This window comes from Triturus cristatus, chromosome 9, assembly GCF_964204655.1.
Source record: "Triturus cristatus chromosome 9, aTriCri1.1, whole genome shotgun sequence".
Taxonomy (NCBI): domain Eukaryota; kingdom Metazoa; phylum Chordata; class Amphibia; order Caudata; family Salamandridae; genus Triturus; species Triturus cristatus.
The window spans coordinates 662,293,547-662,320,642 of NC_140592.1; the positions used below are offsets into that span (position 1 = coordinate 662,293,547).

At 45.0% G+C, this 27,096-nt stretch overlaps 1 protein-coding gene across 14 annotated transcripts in view; it reads left to right on the forward strand.

The window, feature by feature from the left end:
- The window catches only part of RELB (RELB proto-oncogene, NF-kB subunit), a 621,320-nt gene that overhangs the window by 553,294 nt on the left and 40,930 nt on the right, over positions 1-27,096 (forward strand). For all 14 annotated transcript variants that reach the window (XM_085625727.1, XM_085625725.1, XM_085625732.1 and 11 more), the window contains one exon: positions 22,948-23,025. In XM_085625727.1, coding sequence (XP_085481853.1) covers positions 22,948-23,025 — 78 coding nt within the window. The remainder of the gene's footprint in view (positions 1-22,947; positions 23,026-27,096) is intronic.

Sequence of the window (27,096 nt, forward strand, 5' to 3'; positions counted from 1 at the left end):
TTTCTGCACCCCTCGTGCCTCTTTCAGCACCTCCGTTGCTTTTTTCTGCACTTCTATTGTTTTTTTTTGCACTGCTATTGCTTCTTTCTGCACCTCACTTGCCTCTTTCTGCACTTCTCTTGCTTCTTTCTAAATCTCTGTTGCTTCTTTCAGCAATTTTCTTGCCTCTTTCTGTACTTCACTTGCTTGTTTCTTCACCTCTCTTGCGTCTTTCTGCACCTCTGTTGCCTCTTTCTGCACTTCACTTGCTTTTGTCTGTACCTCCCTTGGCTCATTCTGTACCCTTTTCCCCATTTGTCCAATTCTCTTGCCGCTTTCTACACCTCTCTTCCCTCTTTCTGCACCACTCTTGCCTCTTTCTGTACCTCTGTTGCTTCTTTCTGCACTTCTCTTCCTTTCTGCACCCAACGTGCCTCCTTCTGCACTTCTCTTCCTTCTTTCTGCACCCCTCCTACCTTTTTCTGCACCCCTCTTGCCTCTTTTTGTACCTCTGTTGGTTCTTTCTGCATTGCACTTGCATCTTTCTGCACCTCATTTGTCTCTTTGTGTACTTCTCTTGCTTCTTTCTACACCTCTGTTGCTTCTTTCAGCAATTCTCTTGCCTCTTTCTGCAGTTCTCTTGCTTCTTTCTACACCTCTGTTGCTTCTTTCAGCAATTCTCTTGCCTCTTTCTGCACTTCACTTCCTTCTTTCTGCATCCCTCCGGACTCTTTCTGTACCTCTCTTGCCTCTTTCTATACCTCTCTTCCCTCTTTCTGCACCCCTCTTGCCTCTTTCCGTACCTCTGTTGCTTCTTTCTGCACTTCTCTTGCCTCTTTCTGCACCCTTCTTGCCTCTTCCAGCACCTCCGTTGCTTCTTTCTGCACTTCTCTTCCTTCTTTTTGCACCCCTCCTACCTTTTTCTGCACCACTCTTGCCTCTTTTTGCACCTCTGTTGGTTCTTTCTGCATTGCACTTGCATCTTTCTGCACCTCACTTGTCTCCTTCTGTACTTCTCTCGCTTCTTTCTACACCTCTGTTGCTTCTTTCAGTAATTCTCTTGCCGATTTCTGCAGTTCTCTTGCTTCTTTCTACACCTCTGTTGCTTCTTTCAGCAATTCTCTTGCCTTTCTGCACTTCTCTTCCTTCTTTCTGCACCCCTCCGGCCTCTTTCTGTACCTCTCCCACCTCTTTCTACACCCCTCCTACCTTTTTCTGCACCCCTCTTGCCTCTTTTTGTACCTCTGTTGGTTCTTTCTGCATTGCACTTGCATCTTTCTGCACCTCACTTGTCTCTTTCTGTCCTTCTCTTGCTTCTTTCCACACCTCGGTTGCTTCATTCAGCAATTCTCTTGCCTCTTTCTGCAGTTCTCTTGCTTCTTTCTACACCTCTGTTGCTTCTTTCAGCAATTCTCTTGCCTCTTTCTGCACTTCTCTTCCTTCTTTCTGCACCCCTCCGGCCTCTTTCTGTACCTCTCTTGCCTCTTTCTGCACCCCTCCTACCTTTATATGCACCCCTCTTGCCTTTTTTTGCACCTCTGTTGGTTCTTTCTGCACCTCAGTTGTCTCTTTCTGCACTTCTCTTGCTTCTTTCTACTCTTCCTTTGCCTTTTTCAGCAATTCTCTTGCCTCTTTCTGCACTTCTCTTGCTTGTTTCTGCACCTCTTTTGCTAATTTCTGTATCCCTCTTGCCTCTGTCTGCACCTTCCTCCCTATTTCTCCAACCCTTTTGCTTCTTTCTGCACTTCTCTTGCTTCTTTCTGCACTGCTCTTGTTTTTTTCTGTACCTCTGTTGTAAATTTCTGTATCCCTCTTGCCTCTTTCTGCACCCCTGTACCCTCTTTCTGCACCTTTCTTGCCTGTTTCTGCACTTCTCTTGCCTCTTTCAGCACCTCTGTTGCTTCTTTCTGCACTTCTCTTGCCTCTTTCTGCACTTCTGACTTAGAGGTAATTTTAATCCCCCTGCCCTATTATGTACTAGGGCCTTACAGGGGATGTCATGCCAATCAAACGGGTACCCCAACCCATAGTGTACCCTAGTGTATGTAGGTGTTTTCACTGTATTCTAAGTGTCTTTCAGGTTAGTACTTGCTCCGGGCCTGGTTGGTCAGAGTCAGTTACCACCAGTACCAGTCAGCAAAATGTTGTAGGCATAGGATGACTTTGCAACACGGCCTCTTTCTGCACCTCTGTTGATCTTTGTGCATATCTCTTGCTTCTTTCTGCACCTTTCTTTCTGGACTTCTGTTGCGTCTTTCTGAGTTTCTCTTGCTTCTTTCTGCTCGTTTCTTCCTCTTTCTGCACATGTCCTACCTCTGTAGGGATAGTTAGAAATTAGCATTTAAAAAACCTTTGAAATTCACAGAAAAAAACGTAGGTTTCAGGGATGTTATAGTTAGAAATTATCATTTAAAAACCCTTTAAAATTCACTGAAAAAACCATAGTAAGTAAATTTAAGTAAGTACATTTTTATTAGGCTTGATTAATTAAAACCATTGCACACATAGTTATTAAAATCAAACCAGTTATGTTGGTAAAAAAAGTTACTCAATAATAAATAAATGTTCCACTCTTTTATTGTACATAAAACTATTATGATTGTACCATTAAATGTCATTTCCTCAACAATTGATACTCAATGTAAAAGATAGTTTAGTAAAAGTTGACTTTTTAAGTTCTCACTCTGCCAAGGTCTTTTGCAAAGCTTTCACTCACAAATGACATCAGTGACCATGTCATGAATGATGTAATATGTGACGTCATAGGCAGTGCATTGCGGGGGCGCGAGTTATAGTTAGCCCAACTAACTATAATGGCAACATTTCTCTGGTTTTGTACGAGTGAAATGTCCAACTAACTATAACATCCCTGAAACCTGTGGTTTTTTCAGTGAATTTCGATGGTTTTTTAAATGCTAATTTCTAACTATAACGTCCCTGAAACCTATTGTTTTTTCAGTGAATATATATATATATATATATATATATATATATATATATATATATTCACTGAAAAAACCATAGGTTTAACACATGTTATAGTTAGCTGGACATTTCACTCATAAAAAACCAATAAAATTCCCCCGTTATAGTTAGTTCAGCTAACTATAACTCGCGCGCCCGCAATCCACTGCTGATGACGTCACATATTACATCACTCATGACATGGTCAGTGACCTCACTCATGACATCACTGACATCTCAAATGACATCACTGATGACATCACTGATGACATCATCCATTGAGTATGTGTTTCTTAACAATTTTAATATGTTTAATATATATAGGGAAAGGCTTGTTGAAGAATGAGTGGGTGTACAAGTGTGTAAATGGATGATTTTCTGTGGTGCGTAACTAACTCTGTAAGTGAGTCATTAAATGTATCTTACTGCAGAGTAGTGACTAAACTGTGTAAATGTCTGTATGTTTCTGTATGTTGGTGTATAAGTGGCTGCATTGTTATGTGAATACCTATATGAGTGTCTATATGAGTTATTGATTGCTTGTCTGAGTATCTGTATGGGTCCCTGAGTGTTTGTGTGGGTAGGGTGTGTGTGACTCTATGCATAGATGTGTGAGTGGGTGATTCTATGGGTGCATGGTTTTAAGAGTGCATCTGTGATGGACTGTATGGTTGAGTGAGTGTATGTATGGGTGTGTTAGGGATTGAATGTATATCTCAGTGGTACATTTGTGACTAACTACATATGTGAAAGGCAGTATATGTGCGTGTAAGAGTATATAAGTGGGTAGATGTGAGAGTGTGTGATTGTGAGAATGACTGTATGGATGAGTGTGTGCTTGCATCAATGATTCTATAAGAGCGTAAGAATGTGATACTATTTTTATGAGTAAGTGAACTTGAGTGTGTATAACCACATAGGTGAGTAAATGGGAGTGTGATTATTTGCATGACTGAGTAGGTGTGAGAGTACCTCTGTGGATGATTGGTAGTGTGTGAGTGTCTATATAGGTGTATAAATGCATATGATAGTTTTGTATGTTGTGACTGTAAGTATGAGTGACTGTACAGGTGAATGAGTGGAGGTGTATGTAGACCTAAGAGTGCACATGCGTACGTCGTGCGTGCTCCGTACATGCGTGCTCCGTACGCGCGTGCTTATTACGCGCATGCGCGCGTGCTCCGTGCGCGCGTGCTCCGTATGCGCATGCGTGCGTGCTCTGTGCGCGCACAGAAGTCATGTGATTTAGAAACAACACTTTTCATTGGTTTATAGCATTTTCAGTTCCAGAAACTTCCAACACCACACCCACTCCCCTCATTATTACTTCTGATTCCCTGGGAGAAGGAGCTGAGCAGCTTTTCCAGTACTTGAGAATGGCAGAGCAGCAGTCATCTTCTGGGATTGAGCAGGAGACCCTTGTGAGACAGAAACAGAGGAAACAGAAAGACTCTTTTATATGGCAATTTTTTACATTTCCACAGGGGCAGAAGAAGGTGAATGCTCCAAAAAGTCCCCTGCACTCTTTGTGATCGTGTCTTATCAAGAGGAGATCCTAAAAAGAAATACTCTTTTAGTATTTTCACTATGATCAGGCACGTTAGAGATGTACATCCTGTGGCTTATGCTCGAGCTGCTAAAGAAAACCCTCCAGCAGCTCAGCCGAGCACATCCGCAGCAGCTCAGCCAAGCACATCATCGGCAGCTCAGCTGAGCACTTCATCTGCGGTGGCAGCTTCACCTGGTTCGGTTCCTCTGGATATACACCCTCTGTTTAAGACGGTGCATATACGGTGCAATGCGTGCAATGCTCTTCTCTCTTATGCGGACACCAGCATTCCGCTAATAGAGAGCAAGATACAGCAGCACACGTGCGGCACCCTATAATTTTTGCCATGTCTTTTTTTTTTCCTCTGTCCCTCAATTAACACAACGGCTCTTTTTAGAGCCACCTAACATCTAAACACGTAAATTTGATTTTTTATTCTATTTTTTTTATGATTCCGCCATGCGCGAACCTCGCGACGGTGCGCGTACCGTGCGCGCACCTTACGCGCACCCCGCGATTTAAAAAAAAAAAAATTTTTTTCCACCCTTCATGGTCCTTCAGGGACCCCCTGACAAAAGCTAGGGGGTCAGGAACTCTGTACCCTGCCCCCTTTTCACGTTCTCCACCTTTCTCCACCTTTCTTTTGCACTGTCACACACAAAATGGCGGTCGACACTTCCTGATTTCCACCGATTCGAATGTTGACTGACATGAATCCACCAATCAGAATTACGCTCGCGCACGGCACGGTGCGCGCACGGTGCGCGGCTATAGATATTTATGTGCTTTTAACTGCAATTTTCTTAGGAACTACTGAACAGATTGACACCATATATGCAAAAGGCACATGCCTGACCTGAGGACTACCTCTTTGCCAAATTTCAAGTAATTCTGTTCAGCCGTTCGGGCTGTACCTTCGACTAAAGGTCCTATGGGAAAATGCATGGGGAAAACGCGTTTTGGGACCCCCCTTTTTTCTCAGCCCCCGCTTGACGAATCACCCCGAGACTTTCAGGGTAGGAGCTGAGCGGAGCGCCCCATTAGTTTTGAAAATGTCGCGAGGATTCGTCAACCGGCGCCAAAGTTATTCAAAATAGAATTTTCAGTTTTCCTATGGAAACACGGTCCTAACTATAACTATCTACTGGCGACTGCCAGTAGATAATATATATATCATCACATCTCAGCTCCCTTTTGCTGGATCTTGGCGCTTCCAAACGCGGTGCACACTCCATGGCCAGAGCCAAGCCGTATTATATTCTCACAACCCTCTTTGAGAAAAGGACGGAGCGCAGTCACAAGTGAAGTTTTGCCGTTTTTGTAATCCATTTAGCTAGTTTCACGGGCATAGTTCCATCAAGCAACTAACACTTTTCAGTCTTCCTGAGACCTTGATCACGGTGGATTTTCGCGGTTCCCACATACTCATTAGATGAAACTAGCTAAATGGATTAAAAAACTGCAAAACTTCACTCGTTAATGCACTCCGAAGCGCCAAAGATCCAGAAAAAGGGAGCTGACGTGATGATTTATTTCGAGCTGGAACAGTGATCGCCGGAGGATTGAATTGTTTACCGTGGATTGGAACCCTATTAATGAGACCACGATCCCGAAGCTGGAGGGCGGTAAGGAAATGTGAAATCAGTGGGAGGTAAGCTGTAAAATAGTAGCAATTATTGCATACCAGCTAGCCTGTATTGTATAGCCTGTATCGTTTCGTATTTACTGAAAAAACAGCCAGGTAGAATTACAGTATCAACTGTAGGCGATAACAGAGGGACTGTAAATATGAAACAAATATACAGACGGGTGTATAAACTGCTGGAAATGTAACTTTCTGACCTAATTGAAAACGGAGCAAGTAAGAAGACCGCCAATATGAGAAAACGGGAAGCTAAACGTAGTGAGCTCCTGGAATCTTTTTTTGATCAACCACCAAGTAGCACTAAGGGAATGGTGTCAAAAACCTTGTAAAATAGAATGGATATGAAAAGTAAGCTGAGACTGTGGGAAAACTTGTCAAAAAAAAGAGATAAATAAATGGTGGGAAGTGATGTCACGGAAAAAATACTTGGAAGTGCGACGGTTGCCAAGAGGTTTGAGGATATCCTTAATACCAAGCCATCAGGATACAAGTAACGAACTACTCCAAGAATGGGGTGAATTTATTTTAAATGCATCCATGGGACTGATGGAAATATTGGTAAAGCTTCTGGAAATTGCATTAGAAAAAATAAAAGAGCAGTAAAAAAAAAATAGAAAGGGAAATGAAAACTATGGATTTAAATGTTGAAATGGAAAAGTTCAAAGAAGAACTAGAAAAACAAATAGAAAAACACCAAGAAAGTGTACAAGAAAGAAAGCAATCAAAATTCTTACGGGACAAGGAGGATTATTCAGAGGGACGTATTTTTATGTACACCAGAAAATTTGACATGTTAAAACAACGTGAAAAAGCCGTGAGTGAATCCAATGCCTCTACAAGTCTATTTTCTTTAGCATCAACTGATAGAATTGAAGGGGAAACAGACCAAAATGCGGAAAGAGTTAAAAAAAACTTTTTTAGGAGATGAGCAGCCAGCCGCAAACTTATCGAGGAAGAGGCCGATCACGAGGACGAGGCGGAAACGGACAAGGAGAGGAAAGAGGAACAGAGGGACAAGAAAAAGTGGGTACTCAAACCGGTAGTATGAGGCAGAGGCAAGTATAGAAAGTGAAATGGAAGATCTAACAATTGTAAATCTATCAAAAAGAACAGTATCAGATGCAGAAATATCACTACTGAAGCGGGGTTTGAACTTCTGTCCCATAAGCCAAATGGATCTAGCCCAAGTGAGGATAGATTTATACCAATACATCAAGAAAATAAAATTGGCTAAAATCTTTATGGAAAATCAGAAAATGAGAGAACACAGAAGGGACGTGACAATACCAATATCGGAATTAACAGTAAATGATGCGGTACCACTCCTCACTCTCATAAATTTGGATGCAACAAATAATGAGGAAAATGTGGAGTTGACAACAGTATGCTCGCAGATGGGATCCGGCCTGAGTGGAATGAGACCTAAATCACGCTTCTATCCACAGTTGATACCGGGGAACAAAATAGATACTTTTCACGAAGCCATTGTACATTACATTTACAATATAAACCATCAAAATTTGAGGACAATTTGAGTGAAGCAGAAAGAAAGGCTTTAAAATAACTAATCCAAGATGATCAAATCATAATAAAGATTGCAGACAAGGGAGGCAATATCATCATCTGGGAGGAGAAGGAATACATAAAAGAAGCCCATCATCAACTGGGGAACTTGGAGTACTACACAAAACTAAAGACAAATTCAACATCAAGTTTTAAAATGGAATTAGACACAAAACTGAAAGAATGGCAAAGTAGGGACCTGTTGGATGATGATGAAGTGAAATATCTAACAACTGAATATCCAATAATGGCGACCATTTACTTTTTGCAAAAAATCCACAAACATCCAACAAAAGCACCCGGAAGACCAATAATTGCGGCACAGGGTTCATTATATGAACCGGTAGCTAACTATGTGGATTATTTTTTAATGCCATTTGTCCAAAATTTAACATCATTTATCAAAGACACAAGCAATGTGCTCAGATATCTGCAGGAGATACCATGGCAAAAATCGTATAGATTGATCACAATGGACGTGATCTTGCTCTATTCCAACATCGAAAACAGAATAGGCATAACCGCATGTGATTATTTTTTGAAAAACGAAACATACATTACAATCAACATAATAAAATGCTGTTGGAAATGATAAATCTGTGGCTAACGAAAAATGTATTTCTGCTTGGAGCTGAAATCTATATACAAACCAACGTTACAGAAATTGGATTTTCCTTCAGTCCCAGCTACGCTTGCCTGACAATGGGCTGGTGGGAGCAGCACCTTGCCTGGCATCCGGATAACGATGTGTACACCAGTAAAACAATTGTCTGGTTAAGGTTTATTGATGACCTTCTAATAATTTGGGACAGAACAGAAGAAGAATTCAAGAAATATTTCGCAATTTTAAATTCTACAGAAGCAAATCTAAGATTTACATACAATATCAGCCAAGAACGAGTCATTTCTTTTGGACACGGAGATCTACATAATTGAAGGGAAGATCCAGACTACTTTACATTGTAAAATAACAGCTACAAATGCAGTACTGCATGCAAATAGCTTCCATCCAAATACCCTACTTCAAAATATCCCATACGGAGAATTCCTAAGAATCAGAAGAATGTGCTCTGAAAATAAGGAATGAGTAAAATACAGCAACTGGACAGCCCAGAGATTTAAATGTATGGGATAATCGCCCAATGTGATTAGAAAAGGTTGGAACAAATCAGTAGAGAAAAAAAGAGAAGAAATCATAAAAGTAAAAACACCAATGGAAAAATCCGATACAATCAGACTAATAACAATCTTCTCACAAGAAGCTAAGACAATCAAAGGCATTTTGAAAAAGAATTGAAAGATATTACAACTCGACCCAACGGTAGCAACAATCATGGGAAATCATCCCAACGTAACGTACAGGAGAGCGAAAAATCTAAAGAACACACTGGTTCCGACCCACTTTTAGAAAGAACGGAACCAACAATCACAGTGGCTACGGACCATGGGATTTGTGAAGTGCCACAATTGCAAGGTTTGCCAAATTGCAAAAAACACAAAAGAAGTTACATGGGCAAAAAAAAAAAGTGTGGAGAATCACATGTAAAACCCAATATGTGGTCTAAGTTATGGAGTGTCCATGCCCCCTCAAGTACATGGGAAGTACGATCTGTGAACTAAAAAAGAGAATTTTAGAGCATGTACGAGCTACTATAAATAAAGACTGCAGTAGCAAAGCATATGGAACTGAAACATGCACTTGACTGGAAATTGTTGAAATTCTATGGAATAGTCACCGTGGAAAAACATGCCCAGCGCGGAAAACGGGAAAGAAAACTTCGCCAAAAAGATTCACAACAGATATTGGCTTTACGAACATACACCCCGCACGGGTTGAACCAAGACGAGGAATTGTATGTACATTTGGAATAAGATTGCTCAAACAGGACGCTTCCCGAATGATGAACTCGTTTTAATTGGAAAAATCTTCCAAACTGAATGTTAAGTCCATAATTTTTCCCTCCAGCATTTTTTTCTTTTTTAAATGTATTATTTGGTGATAATATGGAGTACTCAGGAGTAAGGAATGATGAAAATATGTTGTGCAATTAAATATAGGCATGACTAGTGAGAACGTAAGCAATAACTCCCACTGGTGGGGAGAGCAAGGTGATGAGAATGAGCTGAAGAGCTTCGAAACATATCTTTAGATGTACACTACCACTAAAAAGGCAGTAGGAGAACTATCATTTGAATTGGTTAGAATTTACCCACTGGAGCGTTTTATCTAAATTAATTTGCGTATTGAAAATAGAGTTAATGGAGTAAGAGAAATATTGTGATTCACCTTTAATTGATACAGAAGTTAATCACTTAAAAGAATAGGTGCAATAGAATCAATGTAAATATTCATGACATTATTCTGTCAATGGGGTATGATACAAAGCAGAATGCATTTCATTCAATTTTGTTGAAAACTACATGTCCCAGAAAGCTTGTGAAATAACAGGTAGTCACATGACCATGTATTTGAATTTAATGAGTATGTTGGAACCGCGAAAATTGACTGTGATCAAGGTCTTCGGGAGACCGAATCGCGTTTGTTGTTTGGCGGAACTATGCCCGTGAAACTAGCTAAATGGATTAAAAAAGCTGCAAAACTTCACGCGTCAGTGCGCTCCGTTCTTCTGTCAAAGAGGTTTGTGAGTTTATTTTTGCGTGAGTACTGCAATGTAAGATATCTACTATGATGTAATTACACACAATGTAACAGATGTCATTTGCTCGTTCTGACGTAACCATCAAGTGGGCACAGATGGTGACAGGTGGTGCAAGTGATTAGCTCTAGCTCTCTTGTATACCACCCTACCCATGGCAGGTAGATTGAGCTAAACCACAGGACAAATCCATGCCCCACCTCTCCTGGAATCTCCACTGCTTGTAGAATTTTTTCTGTTTGTGATGCCTCTTCTGACTGCATAATCATTATCCCAGTGGTGCAGTGGTCACCGATTACCCTGTTAGGAAATTGTTATTAATGAACTATTATGCTCTTAAGAAGAAATCTTTAATCTGTGTCCAACTGTTCATTTTTTGCCTTGTTCTCAAAGTGATCTAAGCTTTGATACCTCTTTTGTGAAAAAAAATGATCAAGAGTGGTCTTTTGAGACCAGCCTCAGGCCTTGCAACATTGTAACATTTAATGAATAATTGTAGAAGTAAGGACTGACTATTTTTCTCCCGGTGAATACGGTCAAAGCAAGATAATGTGGGAAGGTTTGAGGCACGGAGCGTCTCCACTTTTAAAAGGATGCGCTCTAGTGCTCTTGGGCTCTAACGTGAGGAGGAAGAGTCTTCTGTCCTATATCTACATGCCTGCAGCTTGGAAATGCTAGCTTAGGCCTAGATTAGGTCGGCAGAGGGGGTCCCAGTTAGTGTCTCCCAGATATTGTATAGGCTTTTAAAACTGCTTGTAAACCAAAATGTAAGGAATTTGACTGTGTCACTGTGTTGAATTTGAATTATTTAGCACATCGCTTTACCTTTCATGAAGGCTTTTTATCATATTATTTTCTTTGCACAAAGCACCTTTTCACCGCTTTTTAAAATGTTATTCTGTGCAGGGCAGAAAATTCAGGCAGCACAAAATTACTGTGGACAGAAGTTGGGGAGGTGTCAATCAATCAAAGGCTGCCTACTCACCTGTAAGGGTCTCAAGGTGCTGGGGAGGGGTAGCTGCTTGTGCTTTGAGGGTGTTGTTGTTCAGTTGACGAGTCTGGTCTTGAGGTCCTTCCTGAATTGAGGCAGTGACAGATTGCCTGATGTGGAGGGGGTTCCAGGTGTTTACTGCGAGGTAGGAGAATAATCTTCCTCCTGCTGTGGTCTTGCAGATACATGGGACAGTAGGCAGGGCCAGTTGGATGGAGCAGAGGTCTCTGGTGGGTGTGTGGAATGTGAGACGGTGATTTAGGTATGCAGGTTACACGTTGTATAGGGCTTTGTAGGCATGTGTGAGCAGCTTGAAGGCGATTTTTTTGTTGATTGGGAGCCAGTGGAGGTCTCTTAGGTGGCTGTGGCTGTGGCGGGGGATGTTGAGGATTGGTCTGGCTGAGGCGTTCTGGTTGTTCTGCAGTTTCTTGAGTTTCTGGGAGATGCCGGCGTAGAGTGCCTTGCTGTAGTTGATTCTGCTGATGACGAGTGTGTGGGTGAATGTCTTTCTGGATTCGGTGGGGATCCATTTGAAGAGCTTTTGGAGCAGGCGTAGCGTGTGGAAGCAGGATGGTGAGACAGTGTTGATCTGGCGGTTTATGGTGAGCGAGGAGTCCAGGATGATGCAGAGGTTCCACGCGTTCTCTGTGGGTGGATTTCCAAGTGCTGCATGTCACCAGGAGTCATCCCAGGCAGAGGGGGTGGAGACCATGATTTTTTTTTAAACACACTTTATTGGGTTTTCCAATTTTTGAGTCTTGTACAGAAATATGTACATTTGATGCATTTGTTATAGTAGAATGCGTTACAAATACATTAAATGTTAGTCAATGCTTTTTAGTGGACAAGCTGAGAATATTTTCTGCTGTTTTACACAATACATAGACTTCCGTAAGCATCTACAAAATGATAACTAGGTATAGCTGCAAGTGCTTTAACAAAACTCTTAACCTTCCAAAATTTCCCCCACCCATCCCACCCAACTCTGCTGGCTCTAGGTCGGCTTGTAGTGTTATAGTCTGGTTTTGTCTTGGTCCCCTTGGTGCTGCGCGTAAGGGCATTATATATGTGCGATAATGCTGTACATCTAGACTATTCTTGGGTTTCAATTAATATGCAGTGGCTGGCATACTGGTTTCCACTATGCTTCCTGCACTGCAGGGACGGGCACAGGTTCAAGGGCCCTGAACGCCTCCACTATAAGGTCCTAATCCATCGATATGGGATTCTTTCGTAGACCTCGGGCTTCCCCCTGCCTTATGGCAGCGTTCTCTTCCACTTCATCACTTCCCGATGCCACATGTATACTGTTGGGGGTCCTTGCTGACTTCAATCGCATTGTTATGGAGCGATTAGCTAGAAGTAATGATAGGTCAGTGAAACTTAGTTGCACTTTTTGTGATTTTGAGCGCCGGTCACTGGCCGTTTCCCTTGTAGGTAGTCCTGTCGCCATTTTGATGTTCCGCTTAAACTCAGTGAGCGCAGGGCAGGACCATAGCATATGTATGATATCAGCTTCTGTCTCCCTGCATCTAGGGCAATGATGTTGCGTATCCGGAAACATGCGATGCGGGGTGAGGTAGCTCCTATGTAAAATCATGTACTGGATGAACTTGAATTTGGGGTATTCTAACATATCGAGCCATTCTTTATTGGTTAGATCCTTCTATAGATTCCCAGACCATTTGTTGCATAGCTCGGTGAGGGGACTCCTTGCGTGTGCCCTAATGCCTTTATATAGTCATTTCGTGAGATGACGTCCTTCCCCCATTAAGTAGATCGCCCGCACTAACTCGTGTGGTGGGGGTTCTTATCTGGTTGGGGCCCAGTGTTTTTCGACATAGTAAAATATTGCAGCATGTGCCAAATATAGGCTGTCTGGTACCCCATTTGCCCTGACAAAAGTTCCCTTGGTCAATTAAGGCTCCGTTGTGGAACAGCGCCCCTACTGTGGTGACTCTGCCCTCAGACCAGCTGAGAATGTTACTTTTTGTAATTAGGCCAGTAGGTGTGGGAATGACCAGTAGCGGTATGTTATCTGCGTATGGGGAGCACTGTTGCGTGTAGTGTAACGTCTTTTTCCAGTATACGAGCACCGTGCGCAGTAGCGTCAGGGTGCCCGGGGGGGTTCATGGCTCGAGGTAGTAACAGGGTGTGCAAAGTTCCATGGTGGACCTCATGAATCATGTATTCTATTTGGTGCAGGTTGCGCCCAGCCAACCAATATGATAGCCATTGGAGCTGGCTCGCATAACAATATGCACGGAGATCAGGCACCCTCAGACCTCCTTTATCTGTTTCTAGTTGTAATTTGGTTAGGCTCACAGTACAACATCCAGATCCCCAGATAAAATCCAATAGTAGTGTGTCTAATGATTTGAATAAGGGGGTGGGGATGAGCACTCGTAGGTTGGCAAAGAAGTATAAAAGGGGGTGGAGCCCGTGATGAGGACTTCTGTTTTTTCTGAGTTGAGCTTGAGGCAGCTGTTATTCATCCAGGCAGCGACAGCCTTCATCCCTTTGTGAAAGTTGTTCTTGGCAACTTTGGGTTTGTTGGTGAGGGAGAGAATCAGCTGGGTGTCGTCGGCATAGGAGACAATGTTGAGTCCATGGTTCCTGGCGATGCCTGTGAGTGGGGCATTTAGATGTTGCAAAGCATGGGGCTCAGGGAGGAGCCCTGACCTACAACGCAGCTGATCTCTGTGGGATTCAAGAGGGACGGAAGTGGTCTGACATTCTGTGTTCGGCCAGCGAGGAAGGAGCGGATCCATTCCAGGGCTTTGTCGCAAATGCCGCCGTCTTGTGCACAGGGTGCGGTGGGAGACGGTATCCAAGGTGGCTGAGAGGTCCAGGAGGATGAGGGCTGCAGTTTTACCTCTGTTGAGGAGGACGTACACGTCATCTGTGGTGGTGAGGAGAGCTGTGTCGCTGCTGTGGTTGCTTCAGAAGCCGGATTGGAAGAGTTCCAAGATGTGGTTCACTTCGTGGAACTCAGAGAGTTGGGCGCTGACGGCCTTCTAGATGACCTTGGCTGGAAAGGGGAGAAGAGAGATGGGTCTGAAGTTCTTAAGGTCCATTGGGTCGGCAGAGGGTTTCTTCAGCAGGGGGTTGATCTCTGTGTGATTCCAGTCTTCTGGGAAGGTTGATGGAGCAGTTGATGGTGAAGCAGAGTTTGGGGGAATGGTGGTGCCTGCTCAGTTGAAGATGTGTGGACAGGTGTCCGAGGTTGTTCCAGCTTGGAAGCTCTTCATTATCTCGAGTGTCGTCCACCGTGAGGGAGGTCCAGCTGAGTAGGGTCTTTTGGTGTCCGGCATCAAAGGGTGTGGTGGTTGCGGGTGGGAGGGTCCTGGGTATCGAAGCTGTCGTAGATCTCCTGGATCTTATGGTGAAAGCAGGTGCTGAGTTTGTTGCAAATGTCTTGGGAGGGTGTGGGGGTTGTCTATTGTGTCTGTGCTGGGTCCGGCAAATTCTTTGACCACGGTGAAAAGTTTCTTGCTGTTGAGCGCGTTGGCATTGCTCCTGTCTTGTAGGGCCGCTTTTTTCGTTGTTCGGATGAGGCAGTGGTGTGCGGTAATGGCAGTTTTGAAGACTGAGTGGTCTTCCGGGGTCTTGCTGCTCCTCCATCTCTTCTCGAGCCGTCTACAGGTGGGTTTGGGCTCATGAAGGGTGTGAGATAACTAGCTGAATTTCTTGGAGTGTCGCTTGCTTGTGGCTTTATTCAGGGGAGCCAGAGTGACGGTGCAGTCAGAGATCCATCAGTGGAGGTTGCTTGTTACGGTGTTGGTGTCTGTGGATGTCGCTGGAGTGTTTTTGCTGAGGGCGGTTATGAGCTGTTCTTCAGTGATCTTTTTCCAGCTTCAGCAAGGGTAGCGGTGAAAGTGGTGGTGTAAGGTGGGTTTGGTGAAGGCGAAGGGGACGCAGCGGTGGTTGGTCCACTAGAGCTTGGTGGTGTGGCTGAAGGTGATGTTATCACTGGCAGAGAAGCTGGGGTCGAGCGTGTGTCCTGCTGAGTGGGTTGGGGATATAAGCAGTTGTTAGAGTCAGACGGTGGTGAGGTTCTCTCACAGGGATGAGGTGTTATTATTGTTGGAGTTGACCACGTGAAAGTTGAGGTCATCGAGAGGGTGTAGCCTGTGGAGGCGAGAGCGTGGTGTGCGATGAAGTCGATGATGGATTAACAGAAGGGTTGGTGGGATCCGGGGGGTCTAATGATGAGGGTGCCACGGAGGGTGGTGTTAGGGTTGGTCTGGAAGTGGAGGCGCTCCATGTTGGCCGAGAGGTAGTCCGCGTGGGTGGTGAGGAGGAGGGTGCTTTTGTGTACGATTTGGATCCCTCTCCCCGGTTTGTTGATGCGGTCCTTGTGGATGATCTTGTAGCCTTCCGGGTTGGCGGTGGCGATGTCTGGGGTGGAGATGGATTTCATCCAGGTTTCCGTGAGGAAGGTATGCTAGGGTCGACTGAGTCAAGCAGGTCCTAGATCTCCACGGCGTGTTTGTGGAGGTAGCGAGTGTTGAGCCAAGATGCAGTTGAGGTGGCCAGGTACCGAGTTTGTCGGTTGCGCGGTGGACTGGGCTGGTGTGTGGCGGCAGTCGAAGGTTCAGCTACCGTTCCAGTAGGAAAACGGGCTTTGGGTGTCCATCGGCGATGCCCAGCTACTGGTGGAGTGGCGTCCGGTGTTGAGGGCATGGAGGGTGCTGACGTCGTAGCGTGAGAGGGTCCGAGAACCAGTGTCCGTAGCGCTTGGTGCGGTCCAGGCACAGACGGACTTGCCTTTGGCGCTGCTTCGGCACGGCCGCCATTAAGAAGTGTGTGGGGTTCTTGACAGCTGGTAGGTTGGAAATGCTGGGAGTGGTGAAAAGAATCAGAGAAAAGCATAAAAAAGAGTCACAGGGCAGCCCAGCAGCAGAGCAGAGATGCTCTAACACTAGACCACCAGAGATGAGGCTAGGCGGCAGCCTGCGGGTCGAGGAGGGCCTCAAACCACTGACCAGAGGGTCAGACGGTCAGCAGCACGGAGCTCGGGCAGCAGCTACCAAGCGGAGCTGTGCAATGAAGGGAGCAGTCCACTGATAAGATCATTTGATTCCACCTTCACCGCGCTCCATTAAGTAGTGTGCGGGGGCTGGACAGCTAGGAAACGGGAAATTCAGGGAGCGGTAAAGTGACACTGGAGGGGGGCGGGCCGCAGGGAATTGCAGGGGCAGAAGCGGCAAAAAAGGTGCAAAAAGTGCAAAAAAGTGAACAATTGAAAAGACAAGAAGGAATCGGAGAAAGGCAGAAAAGAGAGACAAGAGGACAGCAGAGCAGTGATCCTCTACCACTAGACCACCAGGGATGAGGTGTAGGCGGGAGCCTGTGTCACGGTCCCCAGATATCCTCAGGATTGGATCGAAGTCAGTAAGGGTCCACCTCTCGACAGCCCCAAGTCCGGATAGAATTAATCCCCTCGGACTAGTGGGATGGTCGAGCGAGGGAAGGAAAGGGTAGGAACAGCGGAGAGGGAGACCTAAGAAAAGACAAAGAGAGAGAGAGAACGAGATCACAACATAATTCAATGGTTCAACAAGGGGTTAACAGAAGAGTGGTATGCTGAAGGGAACTCTTTCTACCTGTAAAGGAAAATACTGCTGCCTCACTGCTTGGCGAAAGGTGAGGGGAAGGACGAAGTAACTGCACACTCATTCTAATGAGGAAAGGAGCATGGTTAGTAACATGTCACTTGCTGCACGTAAAAAGACACCCTCTGCAATAGCAATCACATGCAGCCCCTGTAATCCCTACCTTTGCATATGAATCGTGCTGGCTGTTACCGGACCCCCCTCAACTGATCTCCCCTAAAAAGATGGGAACATAAAACAAGAAGCCAAAGGTTGAAGTGTGTATTGGTATGCAGCGAAGATCTGGGGTACTTTGTGGTTTTCCAAACCTCGCTCGTATTTGTAAACGTTTTAAGGAGCTCGAGCGGTCTCGCTCTTACTTCAAAGCGGGACCACTACGCGCCTTCCGACATACAGTGCTGAATCCCACTCAAATAAGGCAAACATGGCCTCCCGCATGAGACAGCTGGAAAGTGCGTGTCTCGCCAACGGGAGGAACGTTAACCTCTTCTGTGCCCATGACGAGATAGTCTCGTCATGGAGCATGGTCGCGCTGTGCCCATGACGAGACTATCTCGTCATGAACTCCACCCACTAATGAAACGCCCGGCACAGGAGGGGGAAAGGGCGTGGCACAGAAGGGGTTAATGGAGTACCAGGAAATGCACAGCGTTAACTTCCCAAATCACAAACAGTACAACAATGGCCTCCCGCATAAGACAGCTGGAAAATGCGTGTCTCGCCAACGGGAGGAACATAATTGTTCGTCAAGAAATGCACAGCGTTAATTCCTACACCTAATCAAGGCAATAAGACCTCCCGCATAAGACCGCTGGAAAATGCGGATCTCTCCAACGGGAGGAAGCGAGCACTGGACAGAAATAGGCACAAGAGTTGGTGCGATGTCGCACCCTTACCCCGACCGCAACTCAAACCCTCCGGCCGTCCGCTGAATAATCGGCGTCTGCAGGAAGGCGCCATCTTGAATTATAGTGTTCAGCTGGCGGCACGTCTATTGCGTGCCGCGTCATCACGCACGTGTGACGGCACCGGAGGACGACGGGAAATGTAGTTTACCGGTCCCCTTCGCCTCCCCTGCTGTAGTCAGTGCGTGCGTGCGTACTCAGTGAGCCCTGACAGCCTGAGAGTGAAGGAGGACCTCGAACCACGACCAAAGAGTAAGACAGTCAGCTGCAGGGAGTTTGGGGGCAGCAGCTACCAGGCAGAGCTGTGCAAGGAAGGTAGAAGTCCACAGATAAGAAGGAGGTGTAAGTCACAGAGCTATGCCATTTTTGAGATGACTACCTCTAGTGCTCTTGGGCTCTAAAGTGAGGAGGAGAAGTCTTCCCTCCTATATCAACATGCTCATAGCGTGGACGCGCCAGTGGTGCGCCGAAAGACCCGACCGCGGCCAGCGCAAGCATTATGCCCATGTAGCCTCAGATGCCCACCCCAGACTTGTGTACATGTTGTCCAATTTGAGAAGTATGAGGGGAGGGAACCCCAAAACATGCTCCCCATTCCTCTTAGAATGCAGAGGCCCAATCTCTTATCCTCGCTGTAAATATAGGGTTTCACCCTCTAAATAGGATGAATATAAGCCTGTCAGGCCCAGCCATGAACATGGGCAGGTTTAAGGTGGCCCTAATCAATACCGGTTTATTACACAAACCTGCTTTATACATTTACAATCTGCTAGTGGATAATGATTTGGACGCTCTCTTCTTGACAGAAACATTGATGAATGAGGCCCCCTGTCCCACCCTACAGTTAGCCATTCGTGACAACTTCACTTCTGTACATGCCGATTGGATGGGAAAAAAATGGGGAGTCATCCCCATCATATACAGAAAGGCTTTTAAATACCTGACATTTAGGCTGGAAGAACTGAAAGGAGCAACAATTGATTCTGTAGAGTATGTAATTCTAGTCAGATTATTTACTTAATCTATTCAGTATAGCCACCTCTTTGCCTAATTATCAACACACAAATTATACATCACTGACACCCAAAGACTGTTTAGGAAAAAGGGAAGGTATATTCATTTACCTATACCATCAATGCTTACAATAGCTCAAATGCCATTGGACTCATATACTCATGAAATGAACAAAAAACACAAGTACATAATACACAGTAAGTGCAAGTTGTCACAAATATATACACATTAAAAACACAAGACATTACATATGTTACATAACAATACTAGACAAAGAGTTTCTTGCAATGGTGGTGTCCGCGAAAATGTTTTAAGTGATTCAACCCTACATCCTTTTGCTAAGATGTTAGGGTCTGCCTGATCACATTACGGAGCAACAGTAATTATTGTCGACGTTTCGGGACCAATTAAAAATTGTGTTCTTATATTAAGCATCACTGCGGGTCTTCATCATCAGGACAAAATAATATGAAAAGATGGCCTTATATGTAGGCTTGTGTTTTGAATCCAAAGTAAGTTTCCTTGTTTAAAAAAAAATATATATATATATATGTGGCCTCCCCGAAGTAGGGTCCATATACAGGAATGCCTGGGCACCAAATTGGTTATCTAGGTACCTGTGAAGGACGCCTTGTAGCCCTAGTGCAATAGGCAGCGTCAAAAATCCTGAAAGCCCTGAGATCCGCAAAGGATGCTCAAATGCACAAAATTATAATTGTATGGGACCGCGGTTCAGTGAAGTCTTAGTCCTTCGGACGTGAACTAGCTAGTTTGTCCCTAGGCATTTCTGTATAAAGCCCCTACTTCGGAGAGGCCATATATATATTTTTTCAAAAAACAAGGAAACTTACTTTGGAGTCAAAACAGGAGCCTACACTTAAGGCCATCTTTTCATATTCTTTTGTCCTGATGAAGACACGCTGTGATGCCTAATATGAGGACATGATTTAACTGAGCCGAAATGTCAACTATAATTACTGTTGCTCCATAATGTGATCAAGCGGACCCTCATATCTTAGCAAAAGGATGTAGGCTTGAATCACTTAATACATTTTCACGGACACCACCATTGCAAGAAACTCTTTGTCTTGTATTGTTATGTAACATATGTAATGTCTTGTGTTTTTAATGAGTATACATTTGTGACACCTTGCACTTATTGTATATTGTGTACTTGTGTTTTTTGTTCATTCAATGTGTATATAAATCCAATGGCCTTTAAGCTATAGTAAGCATTGATGGTATATGAAAATGAATATACCTTCCCTGTTTCCTTAAAAGTCTTTGGCGTCAGTGATGTATTATTTGTGTGTTGATAATTAGCCAAAGAGGTGGCTGTACTGAATAGATTAAGTACATAATCTGACTAGAATTAAATACCCTACAGAACCAATTGTTGCTCATACCACTTGATTTCCCAGGTTCTGCTGTATACTGGGTCACTCCATTCATTGTAACGCTGAAGAACTGAAAGGCGCAGAAGCCCTTGGCTTCGATATCTCTCCCGGTGCCAAACAGTATGCACGGGCAGGGTCACTGAGGACGACTATCAGCTCCTGGCTCCTGTGGCCACTGATGCAGTGGCACCCATCCATGAGGGCCCCACAGAAAGGAATGATGGCCTGTTCAGCTCACTGGTTTACCCAGGACTTAGCCCTGGAAATAGCCTCTTGTAAAAGGCTGGAGGGAGCCTGGTGGCGACACTATCAGGAAGCAGACAAAACATGCTACAAAGTGGCCCTCAGTGTCTATCATAATAACTTAAAACGAGCCTGCTGCTCCTTTTATACCCATCAGATCATAGAGGCGGATAATAATGCGAAGGAGATCTTTAAAATCCGTTCCAGCTTCCTTGACCCTAAAATGATGGCCACACCACTGGATAACAACTGGATAACAATCATGTCCTTTGTAATGTACTCAGTGAATTCTTTGAGGAAAAGATCACCAAAATCCAGGCCAATCTGGGGAGTCTTAGTCGGCATTTCGATCTGATACCAAGCCTGGGTGTTTTAGCAGAACCCTCATCTGAAACCAAGCTAACTTGCTTTCTCCCTCCTACAAGTGATACATTGAGGGTGATATTTACACTTTGTAGATCAGGTTCCCCGAAAGATTCCTGTCCACCTCACATCCTGAAGACCATAGCTAACAACATTACCCCAATTTATCAGGAGTTGTTTTCCATATCGTTCCACTCAGGTGTCACGCCTGATTCCTGTAAGAGGGCGAATGTGGCCGCCTTCTTAAGAAGGCTAATGCGGACCTGGAAGTACCAGCAAACTTCAGACCAGTCTCCTTATTGCCAGCAGCAGCAGAAGTTCTGGATAAGGTGGTGAGTCGTCAGCTCACTACCTTTTTGATAGATAATAATCCCACACCCCCCCCGCGGGCGCGCGGTCCCCCAGTCCCTGATCTATTCCCATTCCCCTCTCCAGAGTTCTGCTGCTGGTTTGGATCCCCCACTTATGGAGCACGTGCTGTTATTTTGGATCGCGGGTTGCCTTGCGGGTGTGGTTTTTTGGTGTTGTTTTGTTTTAAGAAAAGGGAACCGTACTGTGGGCTTGGAGCTGTGTGGCCTGCACCATTGATTACTCCTGTTTCACTGCTCTGCACTGCCTAGAGACTTTTACTGTATGTGTGCAATATGTTTTTGTCATTCTAGCGGCCGGCCGGATGGTTGTAGGCCCATACCTGTAACTCTTACGAACTGCAATAAACGGTTTCAAAAAAAAAAAAAAAAAATCCCACACCCATTCCAATCCAGCTTCAGAGCCCATCACAGTACAGAAACAACGCTCCATAAGTTCCCTGAATTCATCAAGACTAGTCTGGATTCTGGCCTCAATGTAGCACTGGTGGACCTGTCAGCAGCATTCGACATGGTGGACTACAGCATTCTATTACAAGGGCTAGAACATCTAGGAGTGTCTGGGTCAGCCCTTGGCTGGCTGAGCTCATTTTTTGGAGAACTGAAAACAGGTTGTCTGGATGAAGCTCTGCTCTTCCAGAGCCAAATCATTGAAATGGGGTGTTCCCCAGGGATCCTTTCTGAGCCCCACCCTTTTTAATATTTATATGACCCCAATAGCCCGCCTGGTCGAATCTTTTGCCATCAAGATCGTATCGTATGTGGATGATCCGCAGCTCTTGCTCTCTTATAAAGGGGATTCAGTGTGCGCAAAAAAGTCTTTTGACCCCTCTTTATGAAGGCACTGATGACCTGGCTCCAGTCTAATAAACCACAATGCAACCCAGACAAAACTGAGATCCTGTTGTTTGGGTTGAACCCTTTTTTCAGGTGGACTGGAGCTTGGCCCAGTGAAGTCACAGTGGTCAGGGCACTGATCTTGTCTCAATTGGATTATATCAACACTCTGTATCTGGGTCTTCCTGACTACTTAGTCCAGCATCTACAAGTGATACAGAACATGGCAGTGAATCTCATCTATACTATAGGCTACCTAAAAATGCCTCAGTATCTCAATTCCGTGAGATGTTTCATTAGTTTTGGGTGGGCAAGTGCATAAAGTTTCAAACACTGACCCTGGCCCACCAAGCCCGCTTCAACAGGGGTCCCTCTTACTTAAATGAGAGAATCAAGGACTACAGACCAGGATGACTGCTACACTCCAGTAGCGCCGGCCTGTTAACAATCCCTCGTTTAAAAAAACACCGGAGGGGGGGGTCCTCCTTCATGGTCAGAGCAGTATGCATGTGAAACCAGCTGCCTGATCCACTGAGATTAATACCTGAGGACGCAAGCTTCAAGAAGGCTCTGAAGACATATCTATCTAAGTTTAAGGACTCTGGGACATTTGGGAACTCTGCCCCTCCTCACCTGTATTCTTGTGCCAAGCTCCAGGACACTCTCCGAGTAACTATGCTCTATATAAAAGTCATTCATTCATATTTGTGTCTTCCTAATCCTAGCCCTGCATCACACTGACTTAATTTCTGTCTTATCAATAAGATCACAATGCAATCTTTTTTCAAGTAGCAACCTTAAAGCATACTGCCTGTGTCAAATGTGTACTAATTCTTTTTTCTCTTCCACCTTAGATCCACATGGTATTGAAGCAAAGAGGAGAAAAAAGAAGCCACATTATAAAGATCACTGCAATCTAGTCCCTGAAGAAGGTAAGATGATTGCCGGCACACTTGTAACAAGCTGCTCCCACACACCCGTTGTGCCTATGTATCATATGAAGTGTAGAGCTAGATCTCAGTTTCCAGTTGTGATCCAGCTATCAGTAGCAAAATCTATATTGAGCGGCTTTACATTGATAATTAAAAGTACAGACTCGAGTTCCTTATGTTTCATATTTTAAATACCACCACACAGATAATGTTGCTGGATCTGCACCATACTTGCATCACTTGAAAACACGCATTTTACTTTACTTCGAGTTCCATTTGACAGTCTATTACATATAAACTGCTCAGTTCTTAAACTAGTCATAATGCACAGTGTTACTAATGCTTAGGGTTCACAGTCAGATAAGGCAAACTATTCATCCTAATCATGTACTGTGCAGACACTTTGTTCAGTGAATATCTAGACTGCAGGCATTCTGTTTACTGCATAACTACACTGGAGCCACACAGCTCAGTGTGTATTCACACACCTCCATCATTGCTTGTTTTTAAAATAATCTCTCTGGGTCGAAGATTACCTTGAACTTTTACGTTTATGAGTAACTGCCACACTACTTAAAAAGTGAGCTGAAGATACAGAAGGAAGTCCCGTAGATATAATCTCAGAGTTTTTGGTATCCCAAAGGGTCTCAATAGTCCATGACTAGAACAGTTCCTCACTAAATGGCTTAAAACTTGGATACAGGTGGAGCAACTATATTTAAGATTTGTGATTGAAAGGGCCGATAGAGCTTTGACACAAACCTACACCGGGCTCCCCCCTCCCCTCAATTTGCTTAATTACTGAACTGTCTAGACAAAGATGCAATTCTTAAAGCACCATGCCACAAATTACATTTTCAGGCTCTAATCCTCAAGAATCATGGTATTCCCTGACTACATATCACAGGTTTATCAGCTGCACAAATATTTCCGGTGGTTAGGCAACAAGTCAGAGCAATGCAAATTACTAGTATGTTGCTATATATGTCAAAATAAAAGATAATGCACCAGGGCAAGTCATACTACTTTGACCTGAAGGTTCTTGTAAATGGATTGAAAAGAGGAAAAGTATCAAAATTAGATCAGAACCCAATACCTCTGCCTGCCGGCTGAGGTTTGATGAGTATGCCCTCTCTTAAAGACTGGCGGATAAGACACGCTGCTGCTAAAGGAAAACTACGTGTGAAAGCACAAAAGAGAGAGGAGTGGAGTCCGTGTGAATCAGTGACAGCAGGGAGGAAGACCCCAGGCAATTTACAATCTGAATGTTTAAGATGGCTTATCAAATGCAGTGACTCAAAGAATTGTAACACATTTTATTTACTATGTTTACGCTTAAAACCATTGCTAAGTGGGGGCACCCCTTGCTGTGTTTTTCGGCCTGCTTGCAAAGTCAGATCTTAAAGGTTATCTATAAATGTCCACTGGGCGAAATATTTATAATTTTGCATTGGTATCAGTATTCATGGAAATGTTACTGACAAAGTGCCACAGGAATTAACCCAGCTATGTAATACTATTAATAGAGTATATATGAGTGACAGGGTCCAGAGTGTGGGTTCGTGGTATTTGAGGGTAGGGTATTTGTTTTCTTCACACAGTTACCAAGTTCACTGCAGCACACAGAGGATGCACACAGACCACATGGCAAGCCTACTGCACACTTGCATCAACATAGAATAGGAAATCTGGGGAATTTAGATTAGTATCTTGGAATGTGAATGTCCTTAATAATGTAATTAAGAGGGGCAGTTCACAGAGGTACGCCTAGTATAAGAAACCCACCTACTGGTAATAAACTGTGATTTCCTTCGGTCATCATGAGAACACCAGAGTCTGCCTCTCCAGCTACACAAAGGAATCCAGTGGGGTATGCACTATAGATCCTTTCTAATGACAGTCAAGGAAGTACACAATGATAGGTTGAGGAGTTTTGTGATGTTCACCGGGTTGCTTGACGTATGCACCGTAATTAGCCTCTATGCACCATCTGTGCTAATTTTTTTAACCTGTAGCAGAATTACTGACAACGTCACCACCTGGGATGACAGTGGTGGGGGAATGGTTTCAAATCAGTAATGGCCCACGAAATGGACACAAAGGAATTAGCCTCAGGGCAGGGCTGAATCCCCCCCACCTCCTCCCCTCTGCCAATCAAAAACACCACCAAAACATCTGGGTGGTCCCACTAGGGTTTAGTGACTTGAACTTGTGGCATATGATTCAATTAGGAAACAACGAATACATTAGTCCACCTTGTATTGTTCCTTCTCACTAATAGACTACTTCTTTATTTTTGCTTCTTGAGATAATAGAGGTAGTAGATACCAGCAACCAGCGCCCCAGGAAAGCCACCTGGTTCACCGCCGATTTCCAAGAAGCCATGCGCACCTGCAAACGCCTGGAGAAGAACTGGAGGAACACCAAGACACCAGAAAACTACTCCACCTACAAGGATGCCATGACGGACTACCACAACCAAATCAGAACCATCAAGAGGAACTTCATCCACAACAAAATCCTCACCAACTCCAAGGAACTCTTCAGTGTCATTCAGGAATTCACCAACCCACGCAGCGAAGCCACAGACATCACCCCGTCCCAAGGCCTCTGCGACAAACTTGGAACCTACATCCACCTCAAGATCAAAACACTCTACGACAACTTCATCGACCACCCACAAGACGCCACAGCCAGCCCCCCGCCCCCCAGAGGCACCGGCAGCCCACCATCTCCAATTGGACACCGATCACAACCGATGACACCGCCACGACCATGAAAGGCATCCACTCGGGGGCCCCCACCGACCCCTGCCCCCGCACATCTACCACAGAGCCGCAGACACCATCGCACCCTAACTACAGTGCACCATCAACACCACCTTCAAAACAAGCACCTTCCCAGACGACTGGAAGCACGCAGAAGTCAGGCCCCTGCTCAAGAAGCCCACGGCTCACCCCACCGACCTCAAGAAATGGCCCATCTCGCTCCTCCCCTTCGCAGCCAAAGTGGCAGAGAGAACAAACAGGGACCTGACACGTTTCATCGAAAAGAACGCCATCCTAGACCTGTCCCAATCCGGATTCCGAAGCAACCACAGCACAAGACTGCCCTACTTGCCGCCACAGACGACATCCGCACCCTCCTGGACCAAGGCCACTCTGCTCCGCAGCCCTCATCCTACTCGACCTGTCAGCAGCCTTCGAAACCGTCTCTCACTGCACACTAGTCGCCAGACTTCACGACGCAGGCATACAAGGAACTGCCCTGGACTGGATCCGATTGTTCCTCACCTTAAGAAGCCAAAGGATCAGACTACCACCCTTCCTCTCCGCCCCCACGGAAATCGCCTGCGGAGTCCCACAGGGGTCAACACTGAGCCCGACCCTCTTCAGCATCTACATGCCCCCCCTCGCAGACATCTTCAGACAACATGGCCTCAACATCGTATCCTACGCCGACGACACCCAGCTCATCCTCTTCCCCATCACCGCATAACTCAACTTCCAGAAAGGAATGCAAGATGTCGCAGTCTAGATGACCAACAGCTGCCTCAAACTCAACGCCAAGATGACAGAAGTCCTCGTTCTTGGAACCACTCCATCAGCATGGGACAACACTTGGTGGCTCACCGCCCTCGGAAGCCCACCTACCCCCTCAGACCATGCCAAAAACCTCAGCATCGTACTCGCATCATCACCCACCATGAACCGACAGGTCAACGCCATCACCTCCAGCTGTTTCAACTCACTCTGCATCCTTCGCAAGACCTTCAAATGGATCCCCACTGAGTCAAGAAAGACAGTCACCCACATACTCATCACCAGCAGACTTGACTATGGAAACACACTCTACGCCGGCATCAACAAGTCCCTACTCCGCAAACTCCAGCCAAAACAACACCGTGGCCAGACTCGTCCTCGGCATCCCCCGGAACAAACACATCAGCCAACACCTACGGAGACTCCACTGGCTCCCCGTGGAGAAGAGTCACCTTCAAAGTCCTCACCCACGTCTACAAATGCCTACACAACAACGGACCCAAATACCTCAACGACAGAATCAACTTCC